This window comes from Cavia porcellus, unplaced genomic scaffold (assembly GCF_034190915.1).
Source record: "Cavia porcellus strain 051 isolate PalLab524CR breed Dunkin Hartley unplaced genomic scaffold, mCavPor4.1 scaffold_16, whole genome shotgun sequence".
NCBI classification, from domain to species: Eukaryota; Metazoa; Chordata; class Mammalia; order Rodentia; family Caviidae; genus Cavia; species Cavia porcellus.
In genome coordinates this window covers 6,052,578-6,073,735 of record NW_026947499.1, presented here as the reverse complement: position 1 = coordinate 6,073,735, position 21,158 = coordinate 6,052,578, and the positions used below count along the sequence as shown (strand labels likewise).

At 55.6% G+C, this 21,158-nt stretch overlaps 1 protein-coding gene across 2 annotated transcripts in view; it reads left to right on the top strand.

Moving 5' to 3' along the window:
* The window catches only part of Tmem132b (transmembrane protein 132B), a 279,115-nt gene that overhangs the window by 101,689 nt on the left and 156,268 nt on the right, over window positions 1-21,158 (top strand). For both annotated transcript variants that reach the window (XM_063225480.1, XM_063225481.1), the window contains one exon: window positions 3,926-4,072. In XM_063225480.1, coding sequence (XP_063081550.1) covers window positions 3,926-4,072 — 147 coding nt within the window. The remainder of the gene's footprint in view (window positions 1-3,925; window positions 4,073-21,158) is intronic.

The following is a 21,158-nucleotide window of genomic DNA, read 5'->3' as shown; positions in this document are numbered from 1 at the left end:
TGTGCCACATGCCGCTCAGCCTGGCAGTGCGTGGGGATTCTAGTTGCTCCATGTTCATGCCAGCATTTGCTTTTATCTGTTTTTGCATTTTAACCGCTGTGTCAGGTGTCTGGTGTTTGTACTGCACCAAGGGGGTTTGCTGGGTGGACCATTAGAAACAATGTTGATGAAGGTGACAGTGTGATTGAGACATTTGGACTGAGGGCACCAGTGCTGCACTGGCTTCAGTCCTCAGGGAGGCTGTGAACTGGTGACTGTGTGCTAAGCACCCCTTCCTGCAGGTTTTGAGGGTGTTTTTTTTCCCCGTCTGCTGCTTGGGAAGGGCTGGCCCTGCAGTATGCACAGAAACCAGCCACAGGGAAGAGGGTCTGGTTTCTGGAGACTTCCTCGTTGCCAGGAAATGAACCCCATGGAAGTTTCTGGCTCCCTTCACAAGGCAGGGAACCCCAGGAAGCTTCGGGAGCCAGGGCAGCGGGACCTGCAGGGCGGCCCAGGACAGAGGCTCACAGTGCATGATGACCTGGGGGGTCCCGACAGCCCCGGGTGATGATAGAGGTGTGAAGCCAGGGAGAAAAGGCCCTTGTCCAGCATCTCAGTGCCAAGCAGGGTGCTGGGTTGGAGAGCAGGGCTCGGAGCCTGGGAGAAGAGACTTAGTCAGGGGAAGCGGAGGCCTGGCTGGCCACGCCTGCATGGCTGCTGGGGCCTCCAGGTGGCAGCTGGGGTGGACTCTGCCTGCGCTCAGGGACCAGGCATGGAAGGCCAGCTGCTGCCCAGGAGCAGGTAGCGTGTGGCCAGGAAGTGTGGGTCCAGGGCCCTCCGGCCACCAGGGCCCGGCTCTGCTTCTGTTCACGTTCAGTGGCTTCACTGGGGTGGCTTCGGTGCAACCCCAAGATGCTGACCTGGTTATACCAGTTGCTGAAATCCTGGTGCTCTGCTTACTTCTCTGTCCTTGCTAAGACAAAACACCTGGTGGCCAAAATCAGAGAAGGAAAGGTTTGTTTAGCTCACAGTTTGTGGAGGTTTCCGTCCATTGCTAGCTGGCTCCAAGGCAGGGTGGCACCGGGGCAGCATTCAGCCTCTCTCCTCTCACACGGTACACAGGCTCCCAGCCCCCAGCCCACGGCAGATGCAGCACTCACACACCTCCCTGCCCTCCTTTTGCACAGGCTGAGGATGGTTACAAAGGCTCTCTGCTGAGTCTCTCAGGTAAACTTGTAAACTCCTCAAGTTGACACAATGTGTCCACCGTGACACCTGGCAAACCTTGGCATCTGGGGCTTAGGGTTGCTGTCCCCTCTGCTTCCCCCCATCTCTGGGACCCCAGGACCTCTAGGCCAGTGAAGGACACTGAGCTTATTCGTGGATGAGGATGGGAGAAGGAGGGATCACACACACGCTTGAGACTCCTTGGGGTGTCCTCGAGTCTGTGCCCAGGGCCAAGTGGTGAGCAGGGAGCAGGTGGCACAGGAGCCACGGGAGGGAAAGACGGGTGTTCGTCGGGCTTTGAGCGGTGCAGTGTGGGCCGGGGGAGCCGGGGTACCCGGGTCTGGTCCGGGGGCAGCTCTGCGGCCGCCGGGGTCCAGACTGCCGGCCGGGACGCAGGCCCTGCCACCGGGGCTGGGTCAGAGCTGGGTTTGCTGTGGCAGTGAGCTCTGCGTGGGGAGCGGCTGTGCCCATGTAGACGCAGTCAGGGACGGGACCGGAGGGTCTCCCGAGTTGCTCCTTTGACAGTGAGCTGGGCCCTGGACACAGGCACGGACAGAACAGGGCGCCTCTGTTCGTGGTTTGCATAAATTAACTCCCGGGACATCATGATGGCAAGAAGGACAGCTTTGTAAAGGGGGATTCAGCCCCCAGGGAGGCAGCTCCAGGCGGCACGGGGAGGCACTGGGGTCCGGGCCGTGGGCCCTGCGCCAGCAGACCTCAGAGTTGGTGCTGGAAGGGGCATCGGTGGGGGGCTGTGCAGTCCACGGGGCTCCATCCCAAGCCCTTCAGGAAGCCACAGGGGACAGATACAGAGGGCAGCGATGCCTAAAGACAGTGCACAGCGCAGCTGCCCGGCTCCTTGGGACATGGGGAGGGCAGGAACGAAGGTGAAGCACAGGAGGGACCCTGTGCACCAGGCTCGTGCGGCCCGGTCCCCAGCAGCCAAGATCCGGGCCCGGCTGGTGCTGCCCATCAACAGAGGGATGGATAAAGAAAATACTGGTGACAGACACAGCGGAGTATTACATGGATGTCAAGAAGAACACAAATTCGTCATTTGCAGGAAAATGCACAGAACTGGGGACCACGTGGTGTGGAATTAGCCAGATTCAAAAAGATGGGTGTCACCTGTTCTCTCAAAGGGCACCGTGACCCCTGCAGGGAGACTTACTACACAGGAGGGGGGCAAAGGGGTGCAGAGGGGAGCGTGACGTGGGATCCCTGGGCACGGCAGGCTCGGAATGTGTGAGAGGCACAGCAGTGAAGGGCTGGAGAGCAAACGGGAGACGGGCTGGGAAGACCTGGGGGGGTCACTTCCTGTTTACCCGGCAGGCGTGAGGTCCTGGTCCTTCTCCCAGGACGCCTTCAGGGGCGGCGGACTCGGCTGCTCTCCTGCCCCTTCCTCGCTGGGACCCCAGCCGGGTTTTGATCCTGGTCACCCTTTATCTCTCACTGTTCCCACAGGACTCCTTTCCTTCCCCCACTTTCTTAGCATCTTCTCCGTGAGGAGCCCCCACCTCTGTGTAGTTCAGAAATGCCCTCATTGCCCGCCCCCCCAAAGCCCAGCACTGTTAGGCTGAACCATCACTCCCCATGTTCCCCAGAAACTCCCAGTCTGTTTTCTGTCTGCCTTCTGCAGATTTTATGTCAGTGGGCTTTCTCGGAGTGCTGTTTCTGAGATACATCATTGTAGCTTGTGTCTTTACTTCCCTTTTCATGCCCAAGTAATATTCCACCACAGGATCGACCACCTTTTATTTTTAGACTTAGTGGTTGGTGGGCATGCGATTGTCTCCACCCTTCCATACCGTAAATAGCACTGCTGTGCTTGTTATGCATTTGTTTCAGTCCCCATCTTCAGTTCTTTGGAGCATAAACCTCAGAGTGGACTTGCCAGGTCCTGCTGGATTCTAGGTCTGGCTTCTGAGAAATCGGCAGCCCCATCACCGGCCAAGTACTCGAGGGCCCGCTTGTCCGGCCCTTGTCATCTGTCTCTGGTCTTGGCCATTGTAGTGGCAGCGAGGTGGCTGCTTACCGTGGTTTCCACATCCGTCTCCCTGAGGGTGTAGGGTGCCGTGTGTGGATCAGCCCTGTGGAGACATGTCTGTGCTGTGGTTGTTTTCAAAGGCTGGGTCACTGGTCTCCTTGCTGTTGAGCTGCAGGCGTGTTTTGTGGACTCTGGGGGACAGGCGATGGGGTGCACCCCTCAACCCCAGCCGTCCTCACCCGCAGGCGCCTGCGCTGTGGTCTCAATGCCCGCCGGTGCCGCCACCCCACTCTGCCTCCTCCCTGTGCCGTGTTCCTGCCATGCTGCTCTGCCCGTTTCTTGGGAGGAGCGGAGCCCAGAGCCTGGCCGCTCTGCCCCTGGGGTCCCTGGGCTGCCACCTCAGGTCCCCGGTGGTGTTTGGCTGGTTAGGACTCTGCGGCCCCAGCCTCCTCCGTCCCTGGCATGGCTGACTCTTGGGATTCCTGGGCCCTCAGTCCAAGTGAGGGTCCTTCCCGCCCCAGACTCCCCTACAGATCATGCCTCTCAGGGCAGCCAGAGCCACGCTGTGAAACGGGACCCCGGGGAGTGTGGCCAGCTGTGCTCTGATGTTCACGCTGCCTGGAGGAGAGGGTGGTGTCGGGGTGCTCTCCCCGGTACCCGCTGGGCTCCCCACATGGCCACCTGTGCGGCCACGGCATTGTTCTGATGGCCTCTGTTTTGCTTTTTTCCCAGAATCAAGGCCGCGGCTGGCGTGAAGATAACGGCCGTGAGGGTCAGCAGCGAGGACCAGTGGGCGGTGCAGGAGGAGATCGACCACAGCGACACGCAGACGACGGCCGCCCTGGCCTGCGTGGGCCACCACCCCGACACCCAGAGCAGGTGAGGGGGCCGGGCTCTGCCGCGGGGAGATGTGTGCCGGGAGCCCCGAGAGCCCCACTGCCTCTGCGTGTGTCTTTGGACGGCTGCGCCTTTGTGCTCGACCCCCAAGGGGCCCTGGGTCCCCGAGGTGACGGCGGTTTGCATCTGTCACAGGGCAGCTCCAGAGCCACGTTTCAGGTCCTCAGCGTTCTCAGTCCTGTTCCTGTCTGCAGCGCAGAGTTGGAGAATGAAATGGGAAAACAGAGGAATTACTTCAGAGGCGAGGGTGGGCACGGGGCGGGGGCGGGGTGGCCGCGGTCCTGGGTCTGAAGTTGGGTGAACCAGAGCCGCTGGCCCAGGGCAGCTACTGGTGACCGTGTCGGGACCTAGGGGATCAGGCGTGCACCCCGTGCACCCCCAAAGTCCTTTCTCTGCCTTGTCCAGTGGAGAGCCCCTGGTGGACCTGTCCCTGCCCCTACCTGCGTGGTCTGTTGTTGTGGTCTTTGGTCTCCAGTCTTTAAAGCCTTGAGACCCCCAAGAGGCAGATGGGGGTGGGGCAGGGTGGTCGCAGAGGGCCTGGGGTTCCCCTGTGGGGCTCTGTAGTGTGGGGTTCCTTGCAGGGGCCTCAGCCAACCTCAGCTGGCGCTGTCCTCTGCCTGCCCGAGGTCTCCTTCGGGTCGGAGGTGCCTGGACTGGGTGTTTCTCTGCAGACTCATCCTTCACTGCCATGACAGTGTCTGGTCAGCGGCCTCCCCTGGCCCGGGTTTCCCTGATCCCTGTCTGCCTGCCCCCCACCCCCCATCTCCAGTGGTTTGTATTTGCTCAGCTGCTGACAGTCACAAGAAGGGATTCTCTGCCTCAAAACGGCAGCTTCCAAAGGGTTTTCCTGAGTCCTTCAGAGAGGTGGGTGGCTCTGCGGTTGGCTAACACAGCAGCTCAGCTGTGTCTCCAAGGTGTTTTCTCTCTGCCCCACCAGGGCCACTATAGCTACCTCAAGCACGCTCCAGTTTGCTTCCTCATGGTCACAAGGTGGCTGCATCTTTCCTGACCTCACACAGTCTTCCAGTAACACTCAAAGCCTGGCAGGGAATGGGGTTTCTCCTCATGTGACCCTTCTGACCAGCGAAGAAAACCTTTTCAACAGTCTCCACGGAGGTCTTTTCTTCAGACTTGGTTCATGCAGGTGTGGGCGCCACATCTTTGCCTAAGATTCAGGGCGGTTTTGGGGAGTGCAAGTCTGAGGTTGATTTTGAGCTGTGGAGCAGGAGACAGAATGGGGACAGGAAGAGGGGCAGCTGGCAAGCTGGCGATGTCCGCTGTGTCCCTCCCCTAAGTGGTGTCTGCCGCGCTGTGCTGGAGTCTGTTTCTGGAGTCCCTGTGCCTTCCTGTCCCAGGAGAAGACTTCCCTTTGTGCTGGTTTATCAGGGTCTTTCCTGATTGCCGCCCTCAGGTCCTGTCTTGGGCATCTCCTGTCACCCAATACCCTGCTCCCACAGCTCAAGGCCGAGAGGCTGCTTTGGTTCAGGGTGTGGTCCTGACTGCAGGCAGGAACAGCCCGGTGGAGGGCCTGGCGGAGGAGAACGGCTCAGCTCATGGGGATGGGAAGCAGAGGGAGCCGGGAGGAGGCGCGGGGAGAGAAAGCCTCCCAGGCCCCGTCCCTGGGATGCCCCGTCCCTGGGATGCCCCGTCCCTGGGATGCCCCGTCCCTGGGATGCCCCGCCCCTGGGATGCCCCGCCCCTGAGATGCCCCGCCCCTGGGATGCCCCGCCCCTGGGATGCCCCGCCCCCGGGATGCCCCGCCCCTGGGATGCCCCGCCCCCGGGACGCCCCGCCCCCCGGGACGCCCCGCCCCCGGGACGCCCCGCCCCCGGAGTGCCTAGTGGTCACTTGAGGGAAGCCACTCTTCCCATACAGGCCTGGCACCAGCCCCAGGGGCCATGGTCACTGACCCTGCCGGGCACAGTTTGGATGTTGTGCTGGCCTGGACTCAGTGTCCTGGCTGGGGCAGGGATCAGCGGAGGGGCTCCGCCAGGGCCATGGGTGCTGATGGGGACATGAATTAGACGTGGGGTGTGCACCGGTGTCGCCAGCCCTGGGCCCGAGTCAGAGGCTGGGAGGGCCCCCTGGCCCTGTGGCCCAGCGGGTGGTTCCGTGGTGCCTGTGGTCTGGCGCGGTTTGGACGGAGTGGTAATGTGTCTGACTGAAAGAGCCACACACGCTCTCAAAAGCAGTCTCCTTTGGTTTTGTGAAAACCATTTTTTTTGCATTTTCTTTAGAAGAGATTTTTAAAAAGGCTGCATGAGAGAAAAATCCAGGTAGTTATGTAAGCGGAGTTAGGTAATTCCGGGACAGCCGACCTCCCGCGTCTCTCTCTCTCTCTTCCTCCTCCTCCTGCACATTTAGAATTTGACCTCCGCGGGGCTGTAACAAGGGCAGGCAGGGACTGTTACGCTGGCGTGACAATTTATGCTTATCTAATATCCTCTAAAATCCATTCCATAATCTAAATAAGTAATTGCTTCTTTTTATACTTTTGGTTGCATTGTGATATCAAATGAGGTGTGAAATACAGGCTCATGGACTGGGTTTGTTGCTCACAAAGTGAATATATGAATATATCCCTAACAAAACATCCGCAGAAAGCTGTAGTCTCTGAATTGTGACAACCTGGAGTGGAATGGAGCTTTTAATAGAATATAATGTACAAACTGCCTGAAATTCTGCGATAAGAATTCAAAGCGTGTCGCGTGGAAAGACCCAGCATGCTTGGTTGGGAGGGCAGAAAAGGTCTCAATTTAAAATGTTTTAATGAAGACTCGTTGTAAAGAAACGTGAGTTGGAGAGATGGAAACCACAGATAAGGGGTAGCATTGCTACACCGGGGAGAAGCCATTAGGGAAAGTGAGCAAACTTGAAAGTGTTCTGCACAGATAACAGGGACGGGAGGCAGGAGGGTGGGCCTGGGCGTGGAGACCATGTACAGATGGGGAGTCAGGGGTGAGGAGCTGGCCCTGTGGTTTCTGTCTGACTGCTGGGACCCAGCCTCAGAGAACGGGCTGCCCCTGCCAGGCGGTCAGGAAGCGTGGTACAGTCGCTTCTCCCTAGAGATGGACTCATGCAGAGGAGAGCTCTGCAAGGATGGAAAAGCCCAAGCCCTGAGATGCATTGCTCTGAAGGACCAGGCCCACCCAACTTGGAACCCCACTCAAGGTGAAACCAAGGTCAAATCCAGTTGCATTCCCCTGAGGCTCGACCCTATTTGCAATCCCAGAGACAATCTCGTGGGAATTTTTCTTTGCCAACTTGGATCCAGAAAACAGTATAATTGTGTTTGTCAGCTTTTTGTGACTGTTACAAAAGCCTGACGTTATCTATCGGTTAGACAGCAGAGAGGTTGAACTTGGCTCACGGCTCTGCAGGTGTCAGTCAGTTGGGCTTACTTCCTTCAGGCCTGGACTTGGTAGTGTGTCACAGCAGGGGTGTGTGGGGGTGTAACGGCCCGATCACACTCCAGGGCCGGAATGAAAGAGGAGCAGAAGGTGGCTGGGGTAGGACGCACCCCAGTGATCCCACACCTCCTGCCAGGCTCTGCCCTTTGAAGGTTCCACCACCTCCTGATGGAACTGAACTGGGGCCAGGCCTGTGGCACCGGGGCCCTGGAGGACGATTGGGTTCCAGACGTGGCACTGCCGGCTGGGCAGGGCAGGGGTTGCCTCTCCCCCAGCCTGGTGAACCTCTGCTCTCTGTGCCGTTCCATCCCTGACCGTGAGGCAAAGCAGCAGCATCCATGTGAGACAGCGGTGTGAGTTTGTGGCGGGACCCAGCTCAGGCTTTCCGGGCGCCTGCGGAATCATATTCAGGTTTAAAAACAAAACAGAGGAAGGCACATTCGGTGACGGGAACAGGCTCCCTGTTTCTAAGAAGCAGAAGTTGTTTTTCCTCTTTGGCTCAGTTTATGTTAGTTCCTTCCCTTCTGGAAAAGAAAAAGAACACATGTTTTAGTGCATTTCTCAGGATATTTGTATGATTCTGTCGTCCGTTCCTTATTTTACTTAAAACTTTATAGAAAAATCACATAATGCTTCCTGGGGCCAGACATTATTTTAAGCCATTAAGAATAATTGTTTGAAAATCAGAAATGCTAGGACCCTGTGAAGTTGATGACTATTTCTGTGCCCAGTGAACAGATGACTAAACAGAGGCACAAATGACCCAAGTCTTAGGTTACTTTTTCTTTGCTGAGACACAAACCCGACACCCATAGCTTAAAGGGGGAGAGGTTTATTTTTTGCTCACGTTTTGGCCCAGACTTATCAGGCTGGAGCACAGGATGGTGTGGTGGAAGGGGCCAGTGGAGGAGAGCTGCTCACCCCATGGTGGACAGGGTGCAGAATGAGCGGGGCCTTGGAGGGAGATAGGGACCCTCCTTAGGACCTGGTCCCGGGACTGGGCAGTGCAGTCCAGGCAATCTGCACTGTGTGTCTCTCTGCATGATCTAGTCACCTTCCCAATGCATGAGAATTGGGTGGCCACTTCAGATCTCAGCATGACCCCCCAAGGTCTCGGAGCCAGCATGCGGTCCAAGCAGCTGGACCTCAGGCTCCATGCGCAATGCTGGCCAGGGCTCTGCAGAGGTGTGACAAGGTTTCCTGTCCAGCACGTCTTAGCACCCTCCTCCCCTGGTCCTGCCAGGCTGGCCTTGCAGCAGTGTCCCAGTGCTAGCTGGCTGTGTGGTGTTTGGGTGTCAGGCTGCTGTGGGTTGAGCGTGTTTGCTCCATGCGGTGTCCACGCTTTGATCTCTAGGACCATCTTCTGGGATTTGCAGTGGTGGTTATGTTAAGGATCCTGAGAGATGAGGACTGTCCTGGGCACTCAGGTGGCCGCACAGTTGGTGACCACAGTTGGTTCTTCTAGTGGAGACATCCAGGGGCAGGACACACAGAGGGGACGTGGAGACAGAGGCGGAGGCCACAGGGAGCAGCCACAGCCAGAGACCACTGGAGTCATCTCGAGTTGGGAGAGGGGCACACAATTGTCCCCTGGAGACCTTGGAGGGCACGGCCCTGTGGCCTTCTTGATTCTAGATCTCTGGCTTCCGGAGCTGTGGAGGCATAAATGTATGTGGGTAAAAGCCATCGGGTGGAGCCTGTTGGTACCACGGCTTCGGGTGCCTGACACGTGGGCAGATGGACCCTTGGGGGGCTGACGAGGAGGCCACCCAGTCCTGGGTGCACAGCAGGGTCCAGGGAGCCCTGGGCGGGCCCCCAGTGGTCACCAGTGGGCCCTGTCAAGCTCCCTGTGCATCTGGGGCTGGGAGGGACTGATCTCAAATAAATCAACGAAAGATGACTCACACTGGAAGCTGCTAAGGGCAGTTTGATTTCAGACAGTTTTAGGATTTGAAAGGAGTGGATTCGGAAGCACCACACTTCTCGGTGACAGTGGCATTTGCCATGGGAACACACAGGAGCCTCTGAGCAGAAGCCACCACCAGGGTCCTGGACCTGGATTCTGAAGTGGAGATGCTTTACACCTGTGTGAACCTGCAGAGGCGGCCGCGTCCTGGTTTGTTTCATTTCCCACTGAAATGGCTGCAGAGCCCTCCTCAGAGAGAAGGAGGGCCCCTCCCATACTCCCCAAAAGCATCAGACTTCAGGAGAAGAAAAAGATTGTTTAAACCCCCACCTCTTATTTCTAGCCAGTGGGAAGCTCTCTGCTGAATCAATGCCCCTGGCCAGTTTCAGCAAAAGATTTTGTTCTTTCTTTCCTTATTTATTTAAAATTTTATTTTAGAGAGAATAAAACCAAGCAAAATAAATCAGAATAAAGCCAATCAAAACAAGACAGTGTAAGTGACACAGGACTTCAAAATGAACCGTGGTTGCCATAATGCCTCTTGTTGTCTTCAAAAGACTGCAGATACCTTCAGACATAGTAAAAGTGAAACAAAACAGAACAGAACCAATAAAAACAAGACTGTGATGGACCAGGGATTTAGCTCAGTGGCATAAGTGCCTGCCTGGTAAGCATGAGGCCATGAGTTCAACCCCAGTACCAAAGAAAGAAAGAAAGAAAACAAAAGACCAATTTTCAAACAAACAACCAAAAAAACAAACAAACAAACAAACAAAAAAACCCCCAAGCAAACAATGAAAGCAATGCTGGATTTCAAAACAAGACAATAGTAAATCCAAATGGCTACCATAATGTATCTTGTTATCTTAAAAATAGCAGATACAACAAAATCACCCAAAACGAGACGGAGTAAAACCCAACCCAACAAAACCGTGAGAATGACATGGGATTTCAAAACAGATAATAGGGACTTAACCGTGGCCTCCACCCCCAGAAGGAGATCCTGTGGGTGTGACATTGCCTGGTGTTATGCTCTGGATAGGGGATCAGACCCCCAGCTTTAGGCCTGCAAAGTCCGCGGAACCCTAACACTGCAGGTGTTAAATTGTGTTTGACCTGTCAGCATCATCCCAGCCTGTTTACCCTGGTCAGCCTGTTGCTCTGGGGCCGGATTGGGGTGCAGGGCGTTGGCTCTTATTGTCTCCCTGTCCGCGTGCTGGAAGGGGCTGGCGTGACTCACAGGAGGCCTTAGCTTCATGGTGACTTCTTGTTCTCCTCCCCCACAGTCTGCAAATGGCACTGACTCCCAGGAGAGTACTGGCGTCTGGCTGTCCGCTGGTCAGCCTGCACATGGCACCAAGATTTCATTCTTTAAATGTAGAAAATTTAGCAAAGACAGCTGAGCAAAATGGGGAGGACCCAGGCCACCCCAGATTCACCATTCCAAGGTAGCCACGGTCAGTGTCTTGGAGAGTATATTTGTATAGACATACTCACACATAGCTGCCGCGATGTGTTGGTTTGGGGGTCAATATCAGACTCATGTGCTTCCCTTCAAAAGCTGGGGTTTTATGTAACAGTGCAGAATAAATTACATGATCACATCTTATATTCTCTGAGAGAGAAGCAGGTGCAGGAAAGGAGGAGTGCTGGCCAAAGCTCTGACCTTGGGTGGGGTCACAGTGACCTCACCGAGTTCCCTCAGTGAGCGCTGTCTGTGGCTGCAGCAGGGGGAGCCCTGACCATCGCCAGGGGCGTGCAGGGCCCAGGTCCTTGGGTGAAGTGGACTCGTAAACAATATAGGAATCCAAGCAGCCCAGTTGATAGATTTGGAATTTTATTAGCTGGGCTCAGTGACCACACGTGGACTCCTGTTTCACAGTCAGACTGAGTGGCCCTGGACTGGAAAGTGACAGAGCTTTTAAAACAGAGAACCACAAAAAGACATCCTGTTGGAAACAGCTTAGCTAGAATCTTGCATTAGTTTTGGTTGACACCTGAATCCTGCTTCTTTGTTGGGCAGGTTAATTCTTCTCTTGTGGGTGCAGCTCATTCTGCTTCTCTTATGGCATGTGTACCCTGAGTAATTTTTCACTCTTCTGGGTCAAATACAGGACGCAAAATGATGTTGGTTACACCGAGCTGCAACATGAGGTGGAAAGGGAGGAAGACGTCCTTGGGTTCTCATGGCGCGCAGATTTGTTTCTACCATGAGGTCTCCCTTTCTGGCTCCCTTATGAGCCACTGAGCCTCTTCCCCACGGCTCCCAGCCCGGTGCTGCCTGAGCAAAGCCCTGCGGGCTGCGGCTGTGCAGGCGAAGCCAGGGTGCCGTGCAAAGCCCAGGTGACTCGGAAGAGCCCGCGCTGTCCTTGTGCGTTGTGTCTGTTTGCTGGAAGCCTTGGCCTGGCCGCGACCTCGTTTTAGCATCTCGGCATCACTTTGGGTCTCCAGATGGGACCGTCCAGTGCCCCCATGTCACGTGGTGTATGAGGCCGTGATGGCGAGCGTCACGAACGAAGCTGTCGCCAAAGCCACGAGCCTCCCTCAGAGCCTGCGCAGGGATTGGACCAAGGCAGTGCTGGAGCGACGTCCTCTCCCTGGCTCTGCAGCAACCCTTTCGCACTTGAAAGCCTTCATGTAAGTCAGCAGCCGCCTCTGAGCATCGATCTCTGCACGGCGCCTTTAAGCCAAGATGAAAGGTGAGCGCCGTGTCTGTCCCTGCTGGGGAGACCCGTAGGGAGACCCATGTCCGGGAAGGACGCTTTGAGCCCCGCACTCGGAGGGTGGACGGGAGTTCAGCCCCTTCCTCACGCCCCGTCTCCAGGTGTTGTGCGGTTGTTGAGGCTCCAGGTTAACTCTCCGTGCTGACTGCAGAGGGCCCACACCCAGGAAGGCTGCAGGATGCTCTGTGTTCCTTGTGGCACTGCAGAGCAGCCTGTGTCTCTGGGGCTGGGCGATGGTGGGGTGTGGCGCTGAGAGCGACTGCACCCAGGATGCTGCATGTGAAAATGTTGTCGGCACAAAGACTGAGGATTGGGGTTAGTCAGGCTCGTGAGGTCTGGGAGCAACGATTGAGGCAGGGAGCGAGCATGTATAAAGGCCCTGGGGTAGGTGGTCCTGGAGAGGTGAGGGGCTGGGTAACCTACCTGGAGCCCCAGGCTATGGCCCTGATCTTGAGAGGTTCATAGAGAGGCTGGGGTTACAGGGGTTCTGGGGGAAGGGTCTGGCCAGCAGCTCCAGAGCTTCAGGGGCTGTGTGGTATAGAGCTGTGCATTTTGAAGACTTTGGGTTTCATTTTGAATGGAGAGGGCAGCTACTGAGGGCTTGGAGGATGAAGGGGTCACCTTACAATGTATGTACCTTTATTTTCTACTTTTAAAAATTTAGTTATTTTTTGCTGAACTGGGGATTGAACCCAGGGCCTCAGCACTGAACTAAAATCCCAGCACTTAAAACATTTTTTTTTATATTGACTCAGGCTCTTACTTAGTTGCTGAGTTACCCAGGCTGGGCTTGAATTTGTGATCCTCCTGCCTCCGCCTCCCAGGATGCTACTGTGACCTGATGCTTTTGGTGGAGGAGGGACCTGGGAACATAGGTGAAGCCCGGGGGAGGAATGGGGGAGCCAGTGGGGCTCCTGTATCATCCAGGGTCCTTAACTGAGGCCGAGAAGGCCTTTATCTCTGTTGCCTTGGTAACAAGAATCCCTTGTGCAAATGATTTTACAACGCAAGGACCCGAAATGTAAAAACACAGCAAACAGGCAGAGAGGTAAGTGGCCTGTCGGATGCCACTTGGGTGGAAGGATCCCAGTGCACTGAAAAGGATTCTGGAAAGGCCCGGGACGCGGGCAGAGTCTGGGACAGAGACCGAAGGTTTGCGCAGAGCCGAGTGTCAGAAACGCCCTGGCTGCCGTGAGCAGCTTCAGTACAGCTGGCTGCGTCTTCTTGTGTCCTTGTCTGCCTGCCCCCATGGCCGCGGGACAGGGCTCCTGGGGTGGTGGCTTTGGGGGTGGCAGCTGCTTTTGTGCCCTGGCTGTGTGGAGAGGGTCATGCCAGAGGGAGAAGGGAGTCGGTGACCAGCCCGTGGGACAGTGAGTTGAGACACGTGAGCGGGCGGAGATGTCCAAGGTCGTGGATTCCGAGAGCTTGGAGCCTGATGGCTCCACTGTGGCATCTGCTTCCTGGTCCCGGGCCTTGGTTGTGCCCTGTGTGACAGGGAGTGTCTTGGCGATCTGTTCAGTGCTGCCCAAGGCGGCTGTGGGCGTGGGGAGAGGCTTCATGCATGTTATTTGGGAAAGGGCTTCACCGGTCCTGGAAGTGAGCGTGAGAGGCAGTCTCCACACTGGCCACTGCAGCCCGGGAAATCCCTGGGTGACCACTGTAATGCAGGATTAGGGGCACCACTGGAGAAAGCATCTGTGAGCTTTTACCTTTCCTTGGTTGGTGCATTTAAAGTACACACAATAGCAACCTCCAGCTCTGACCCTTTGCCGGCAGCCCATCCCCTGGTGGGCATCTGGGGTGTGCAGGTGCGAGGCTGTGCGCCAGCGAAGTGCACAGGCCACGGTGCTAACCTGGCTGCGCTGGGTCTTCCCCATCCCAGCTCGTGCTCCTCCACGCCTGTACCTGGCTCACAGTTCACGTAGTTGGCCTGGAACCAGTTTAACAAGCATTCCGGGTAGGAAGAGGTTTCTGCTGGAGGCAGACACTGCCACCTAAAGAAAGCAGCAGGGCCCCAGAGAGGCCTGCCTGGTCGTTCCCAAACCTGCGTGCCCTGCCTGCTTCTTTGGAACATGTTTGATTTTTAAGTTTTTGGAATTGCAAATTTACCCTGAAAGCAAATGTCTCCTGCACTGGTTGTAAGGCCTGAGAGCCCTCGAGGGCCTTTGCCAGGAGCTCTCGCGCTGTGGGGCAGCTGGTGAACCTGTGCACCATGGCAGGCTGTTTGCACCATGGACAGCTCTGAACGGTTCTCTGCACTGCTGTAGGCGGAGGACCCCACCTCGAACTTCAGTCAATGTGTTTCTGTAATGACCTTTCCAGCCCCCCATTTCAAATGCTCTGGGGCTCCCCTGGGACTTCTACACCCTGTCTTAGCCAGCAGCGCTCCCCAAACGAGGCTGGATGACACCGTTTTGTCTCCCGCCCGTGCTGCAGCTGGCCTCCCCGAAAGTTCACGAGGTAATCTGTGTCATTACCTCCTTCCTTCCCCACGTGTCTCTGTGCTTTGGAAGGGGCGTCCCTGGGCTGAGGACCAAGGATGCGATATCAGTGGGTGGGTGTGAGTGTCCTGTGACAGATCACTGCAGACTTAGTGGCTTTGAACAACACCAATTTATTTTTTCGTGGTTCTGGAAGTCAGCCATCCCAAGTCAGCTGTGTCTGGCTGGAGCCAAGGTGGTTTGCAGTTTTTGTGGCTTTAGAGGGCGGGGGGCAATCTGTGTCCTTGTCTTTCCCCGGCCCTAGAGGTGGCCCCAGGACACCCTGACCTGTGTCCAGCAGGAGCCCTCTTCTCTCCTTGACCCTCCTGCCGCCCTCTGGCAAGGATGGATGTGAGTCCATCCAGCTCACCCACCGGGGAGTCTGGGACGAGCTCCCCTTCCCCAAGCCTGTCTGCCACACCTGTCTTGCACATACAGCGACGTGGTCAGAGGTTCTGGGGTCCCCGGGCCTGCAGACCCCAGCATAGCACATGGCCACTGTCTAGGCCCAAACCCAAGGGACTTCGGGGTTGTTCTCCCTCTTTAGGCTGCGAGGAACTTGGCGGTGCAAGATTTTGCTTCACCCAGTTGTCCGTTCTTGAACATGGTTGCTTGGTTGTGCGTCGCCTCTGTGTTGACCTTGCTGAGCTGGCCCCGCGCTGTCCCAGGGCGGTCCCAGTGTCACACTCCCATCAGCAGGTGGCACCCTTGGGTGGTTAAGTATCTGTCAAACGGCATGAAGCTCTAGCGTGGGCTGCCGTGTGGGAGAGGCTTGGAAACACCATCCGAGAGGGCTGATACACAGCACCCCGGGGCGTGCGGTTCTGTTGTGCGTGAGGGTTTTCCGTGTTGGTGGAGAGCAGGGCAGCTATTGCCAGAGGCATTGGGGCTGGGGTTCCCCCTCAGAGGGGCGCCCCTTCCCTTTGGGAGTGACCAGAGTGTTCAGGGCATAGAGAGCAGGGATGGCTGCATGTCACCAAGTTCCCTCACTGCCCGGAATTACACAGCAGAAAAAATGGTAAACGTGGCGTAATGCATGGTTTCCTACAATAAGAACAACACAGAAGAGACTTTTTTCTTCTTGAAAGTCACCCTTTAAAGCCTTTCTCCTCCAAAATGATCTGGGCCTGCTTATTAACAAGGATAAGACGAACCTTCCACGTGGCCGTGGGCATCAGCCCCTCTCCTGCCTTTTCCTGAGCCGCCCGGGAGGGCACACGCCCTGAGGAAGCCAAGCTCCCAAGCCCGCCTTTCCGTGTGGAGGTCACTTCGCAGGGAAGGACCCTGCCCGCTGTTCGGTGGAGACGAACAGTCCACATTCTGTTGGATGTCTTCTTTTTCTAAAAGGACGTGATCGCTTTCTTTGCTTTTCTTCTTAAAACTCACTATCTATTTATTTCATGCATCTTTAAGAATACAGAGGCGACTGTAACACACATCCATCTACCACGCCGCCTTGGCGCTTTTTACTGTCTTCCCAGATTTGCTGCAGAGCTAGAAGGTAAAAGCAAAACCAGAACTCTTCCTCCACCTCCTCCTTCCTCTCTCCTTAAAGCTAATCGCGATGCTGAATTGTATGTTTGTTGCTGGATGAATATTTATGTCATGTTACCGCATAAATACCTTTCCATGGGCGGTGCATTTGGCGTGCTTTCAAACTTTGTATAAATAGATTGTGCTGGAAGAATCATTCTGCAAGTTTCCCCTTTTGCTCAGTGTAGCACTTCCCAAATTAATCCCTGCTGATCCGCGTGGCTCTAATTCTCTGCCCCGCCACGGACCCATGTTCCACAACGCGGGTTTTCTGTCCTTAACGCATTCACTCATCATGGATAAATGCTACTTGACATTTTTGCTCTTACAGATTTCAGTGCCTTTTTGTACATGGAGTCTTAATTAAGACGAGGGCTGTAGCTCATTAATCAGTGGCAGGAAAGCATAAATAGAGAAATTGGGTAGATGAGCGCAGAATCGAAAAGCGGCCACCCACAGACAGTGTCCGTACACCCGGACAGTCCAGGGCACACGGGAAGAAGTTTATGTCGTGAGACTTCAGCGTCTGGTCTGGGCCCAAGCTTTCTGGCCAACCTGCCTGGTATCCTTCTTCCTGCTGGGCCAGGGACGCCCCCGTGAGGTGCTGCAGCTGTGTGGCCTGTCCGGAGCAGGGAGGAGCTTAGTCCTGGGTTTGTCATCCTCAGCTTTCTCTGTCTTCCCAGAGTGCCCCCCAAAAGGGTGGTAGCAGTTGGCAAGTTGCATCTGAGGTTAAAAGGTCTGGAGATGAACGGCTGTTTTCGTCACTTTCTTGTCACCAGGACACAGCACCTGGCCCTGGCTGTGTAAAGGAGCAGAAGTTTATTTGGGGTGACACCTGTGGTGGTGGGAGGGCCTGGCGGAGGGCAGCTGGTCACCTCTGGCGGCCCGGAAGCAGAGGGAGCGGGAAGGAGCCGGGAGGGACGGGGGACAGGGCCCCTTCCCGGCCTCACCTGTAGGGACGGCCTCTTCCAGCCAGGCCACCCTCCTAACTAACGGCCAGTCTGCTACACGTCCCCGTAATGCAGTCACCTTCCCGAGCCCGGATTACGCTGCCTGAGCCTCCGCGGGGCCCTCTGCGTGTGAACCTTGGTGCAGGTTTCTCCAGAGGACGGTCCTCCTGTGCCTCCAGGCGGGCCTCCTCCATCTTGATTTTATGGATTTTCCATTGTTTCGTTGGAGGAACTCCTGCCACTTAATTTCTCGTCTGTCAAGAGGCAGAATTAAGTTATTCCTCTTCATGAAAGAATGATTCGAGCTGGAGAATAACGAATGCAAAACACCGTGCTTAAACACGGGCCGGGAAGCTGATGGATCGGCTGTCACCTGGGTCGCACCGTGAAGAGGAGGGAAGCGATCCTCCATCACTTCCAAAAACTGGAGCAGGAGGATGGATGTGGTGCGTGGGTGCCGAGTACTCGTGACGGCCACCGTTACTCTCCAGCAGTAAATCCACCGGCGTCCTGCAACTCCCCTGGGCCGAGCAGTGCTGAAGGGGGTGCGCCTGCTTGGGAGAGCAGCCGGTCCCCGCAGCCTTGTGAGCCCCAGCCTGAGGCCACTCAGCGTTGGCTCCCTTGTGGCAGGTGACCGGGGCAGCCGGAACCTGCTTTGTTTGGTTTGCTGAGCTTTCTTGTTTCCCTTCACTCCGGGCCAAGTTGTCAGGGTATCAGGTGGGACTGTTCCCGGAGGGACGGGGAACGCGTGACCCCTGGAGGGGACCCTGGCTGCTGTGTTTGGAAGAGGCCTGGGCTGAGCTGGGGGCACACGACTCTCATCTCAGCGCTTTGGGAAGCTGAGGCAGGAGGATCTCAAGCTCAAGCCCAGCCTGGGCAACTGAACAACTTACTGAGCCCACATGACAAAATAAAAAGCAAAATAAAATGAGCTGGGGATGTAGGTCTGCACGAAGGTCCTGGTTCAGTCCCCAGCAGGGGAAAATACAGAGGGACCCAGGCTGTGTCCACTGCAGTCCGTTCTGCTCCTCCCCTCCCCATCTGGGATGGACAGACACACAGCCATGCCTGGGGTTGTGTGTGGATTTTTCATGACTGTGACAAAGTATCAGGTACAAACAAGGTAAAGGAGGATTTTATTTGGCATAGAGATTTAGTCCATGTCACCTGGCTCCATGGGTTTGAGGCCTGTGGGAAAGCAGAGACACCATGGTGGCCAGGAAGAGAGAGAGAGAGAGAGACAAAGAGAGAGAGAGAGAGAGAGAGAGAGAGAGAGAGAGAGAGAGAGAGAAGGAGAGAGAGGGCTGGCCTTGACTATGTGGGGGTCCTCCTGCCTCAGCCTCCTGAGTGCTGGGTTGCAGGCGTGGCCACCACGCCTGGTTCTCACCCTTCCCATAGTGGTGATTGAACTTGGGGCCTTTGTACTGAGTTTTACACTCCCAACTCTTTCTCTTTTTCTTTTTCTTTTTTTTTTTTTTTTGTCTTTTTCCTTTTATCGGTACCGGGGATCGAACTCATGACTGCCTGCTTGCAAGGCAGGCGCTTATACCGCTGAGCTAAATCCCCAGCCCTCACTCCCAACTCTTTTAATTTTATTTATTTATTTTTATTTTCAGACAGTTTTGCTAAGTCACTGATTTTCTTCCTGAAACTCAGGAGCTATTTATTTCAGACATATTTAGAAATGCAGACTTGGGCTCGAGCTCGCCATCCTCCCGTCTCAGCCTCCTACGGTACTGAGACTGCGGGGTGGTCAGGGGCCCCGATGGAAGGTTTTTCTTGCTGTCTCTGTGTCGTGGTCATGTGACCTACAAGGTATGGCAACTCCTTTTGCCTTCCCTTCCTCTGCTTTAAAGTGGGGGGACTTTTGTATTTACTGGACAGAGTCGGGGTGACTTTGTGATCTGGGTAAAATGCCGAGGCCCAGCGCCGTAGGATGGGGCTGCCCTGTGTCCTGCTGTCCACAGTGTCTCCAGAGCATGGGACTGACCAGGGGAGAGGCGGCTCCCGGCCGGGGTGGTGGCCTCTTTCTCTGCCGCTCTGAGACCCCCTGAGACTGATGCACGTTTAGAAGTTTAACTGCCAGACTCAGCAGGAAGCCGGGATCCTCACTTTGTAAATGTCCTGAGCCTGTGCAAGGGAGAGCCAGGACATTTTGTGAGTGCTGCACTGGCCCCGGACGGGGGTGCCTGTGTGCAGTATGAGAGGGAGAAGAGGCTTGCTTTTCCCCATTTTGCTCTGGCTGCTTTTGCTCTCTTCTGCCGCCCTGTCTTAGAGCAGCTGATTATGGACTGAAACCTCCATAAACCGTGAGCAAACCTTGGCTTCCGTCATTTTGAGTGTCTAGTATTTTGTCCCAGCAAGGAGAGAACAGTAACCCAGACAGTGCCTGTTGGCAAATGACCTTCTGAAAAAGGTGAGAGAAGAGGTTCCCTTCAGGATGTGGACCACGTGTTTGTGACCACCACTGTCGGTGTCGGATAACGTCTGTCTGCTGCAGGGTTGAGTTTCGGATGCACGGCTGTGCCTGTCATCAGTGACATCGCCAGAGATTAATTCCGGTCTTAGCAAGTGCCGAGCAGGTGGGCTGAAGCAGATCTGGAGTTAGGGTACCCCACCCCGACTTGGGTCACAATCGCCCTCCCTCTGCTTGGTGAGAAAGTGGGCCAAGGGGCGGGGATGGCTGCAGCTCCTCCTGGCAGGACATCCTGGTCCCCGTTCTCCCACCTGTGGGTCAGTGCCTTGTTTCTCGGGGACCTTTTCTGCTAGGGGCGTCGCCTGAGAGCAAGCCCCCCCCCCCGCCCCAGCAGCCCTGATGCTCTGTCGGTTTTCTTCTTGAAGGAGGGGGGCTTCAGTGGGGACCCGAGTGTCCTGTGGAAGGCTGTCCTTGGAGGTCCAAGGGAAGTCCGCACTTGGCAAAGTCTCGGGCATCCTGGCCCAGCTGAACCTCCAGGCCTGTGAGCCAGCCTTTGGGGCTCTGGCCGTGGCTGCGAATCCCATTTGGCACAGGGAGGAGTGGCAGGGTGGCCTCCTGGTCACTTCCGGATGGTGAGATTTGGATGCAATGTCTTCCGTGAGCACTTTTGGGTCCCTCGAGGTCCCCCGTGCCAATGCTGGGCTCCCTGCTCGGTGTGGGCTGCAGGGAGCCGGGCAGCAGTCCGCGCTGCGGGGCTGGGCCTCAGTCTGTTCTGCTGCTCCCAGAGTCTTCTTCCAACGGACACCAAGTCTCTCTTCTGTTGGAGTGGAAACATCACAATCAAACATTTATAAGCGAGGAAAGATTTATAGCCACGGTGGTTAGATTTTTTTTCAGATGCCACAGAAGCCAAGAGAACCTGGGAAACTACGAATTTTTTTAAAACTCTGTTAACAATGGTCGGCTTTATTCTATTTGTTTTCTCTGGTGCTTTAGTGACAGAGAGATACAAGGCAGCCGCGCACCGTGAAATTGCAGTGTCGGGAAGGGCAGGGCTGACAGAAGTGAGTGTTTTCCCCGTGGTAATTTATTAAGGCTGCCCGCCCTGCCTTGGGAAATGCAGTGTCTATTTGGGGCGTCTGCAGGTGATGGGAGCAGCGTTTATTCATCAGTCTCCCGCATCCTCCCTTCTCTTGAGGTGGGCGCTCTTCTGCGTACCGAAGGCTCGGGTGTAACTGGAGAAGGCACCTGATAAATTCCTGCTCCTTACTTTGTGCGGAATATTCTTACTCATTTTCCTCTGTGTAATTTAGAAATAACCCCAGGTCCTCGGGGGCAGATTTGGAAAAGAGGAAGCAATGAAAAGCCACTGTTGACATTTTTTTCCCACTGTCACTCAGCGCTTGGATTCTCTGCAGTTTTTACATTCTGTATAAGTGGCTTTGTCTCCTGCCTTTTCAGGGGCTTATTGTCTGCCCCACGCATTTACACGTATAATCGCAAAGTTTTATAAGCTTTTTCACTGTGTTCCACTATTTCTTCCTATGCGATGGTGAGTTTGTTTCTAAACGGTTTGCTGTTCTAATCTCTCGCGAATCTCTGCCCTCTAGACTGCTCCCCAAGGCACATTCCCGATGTGGTGGCCCTGTG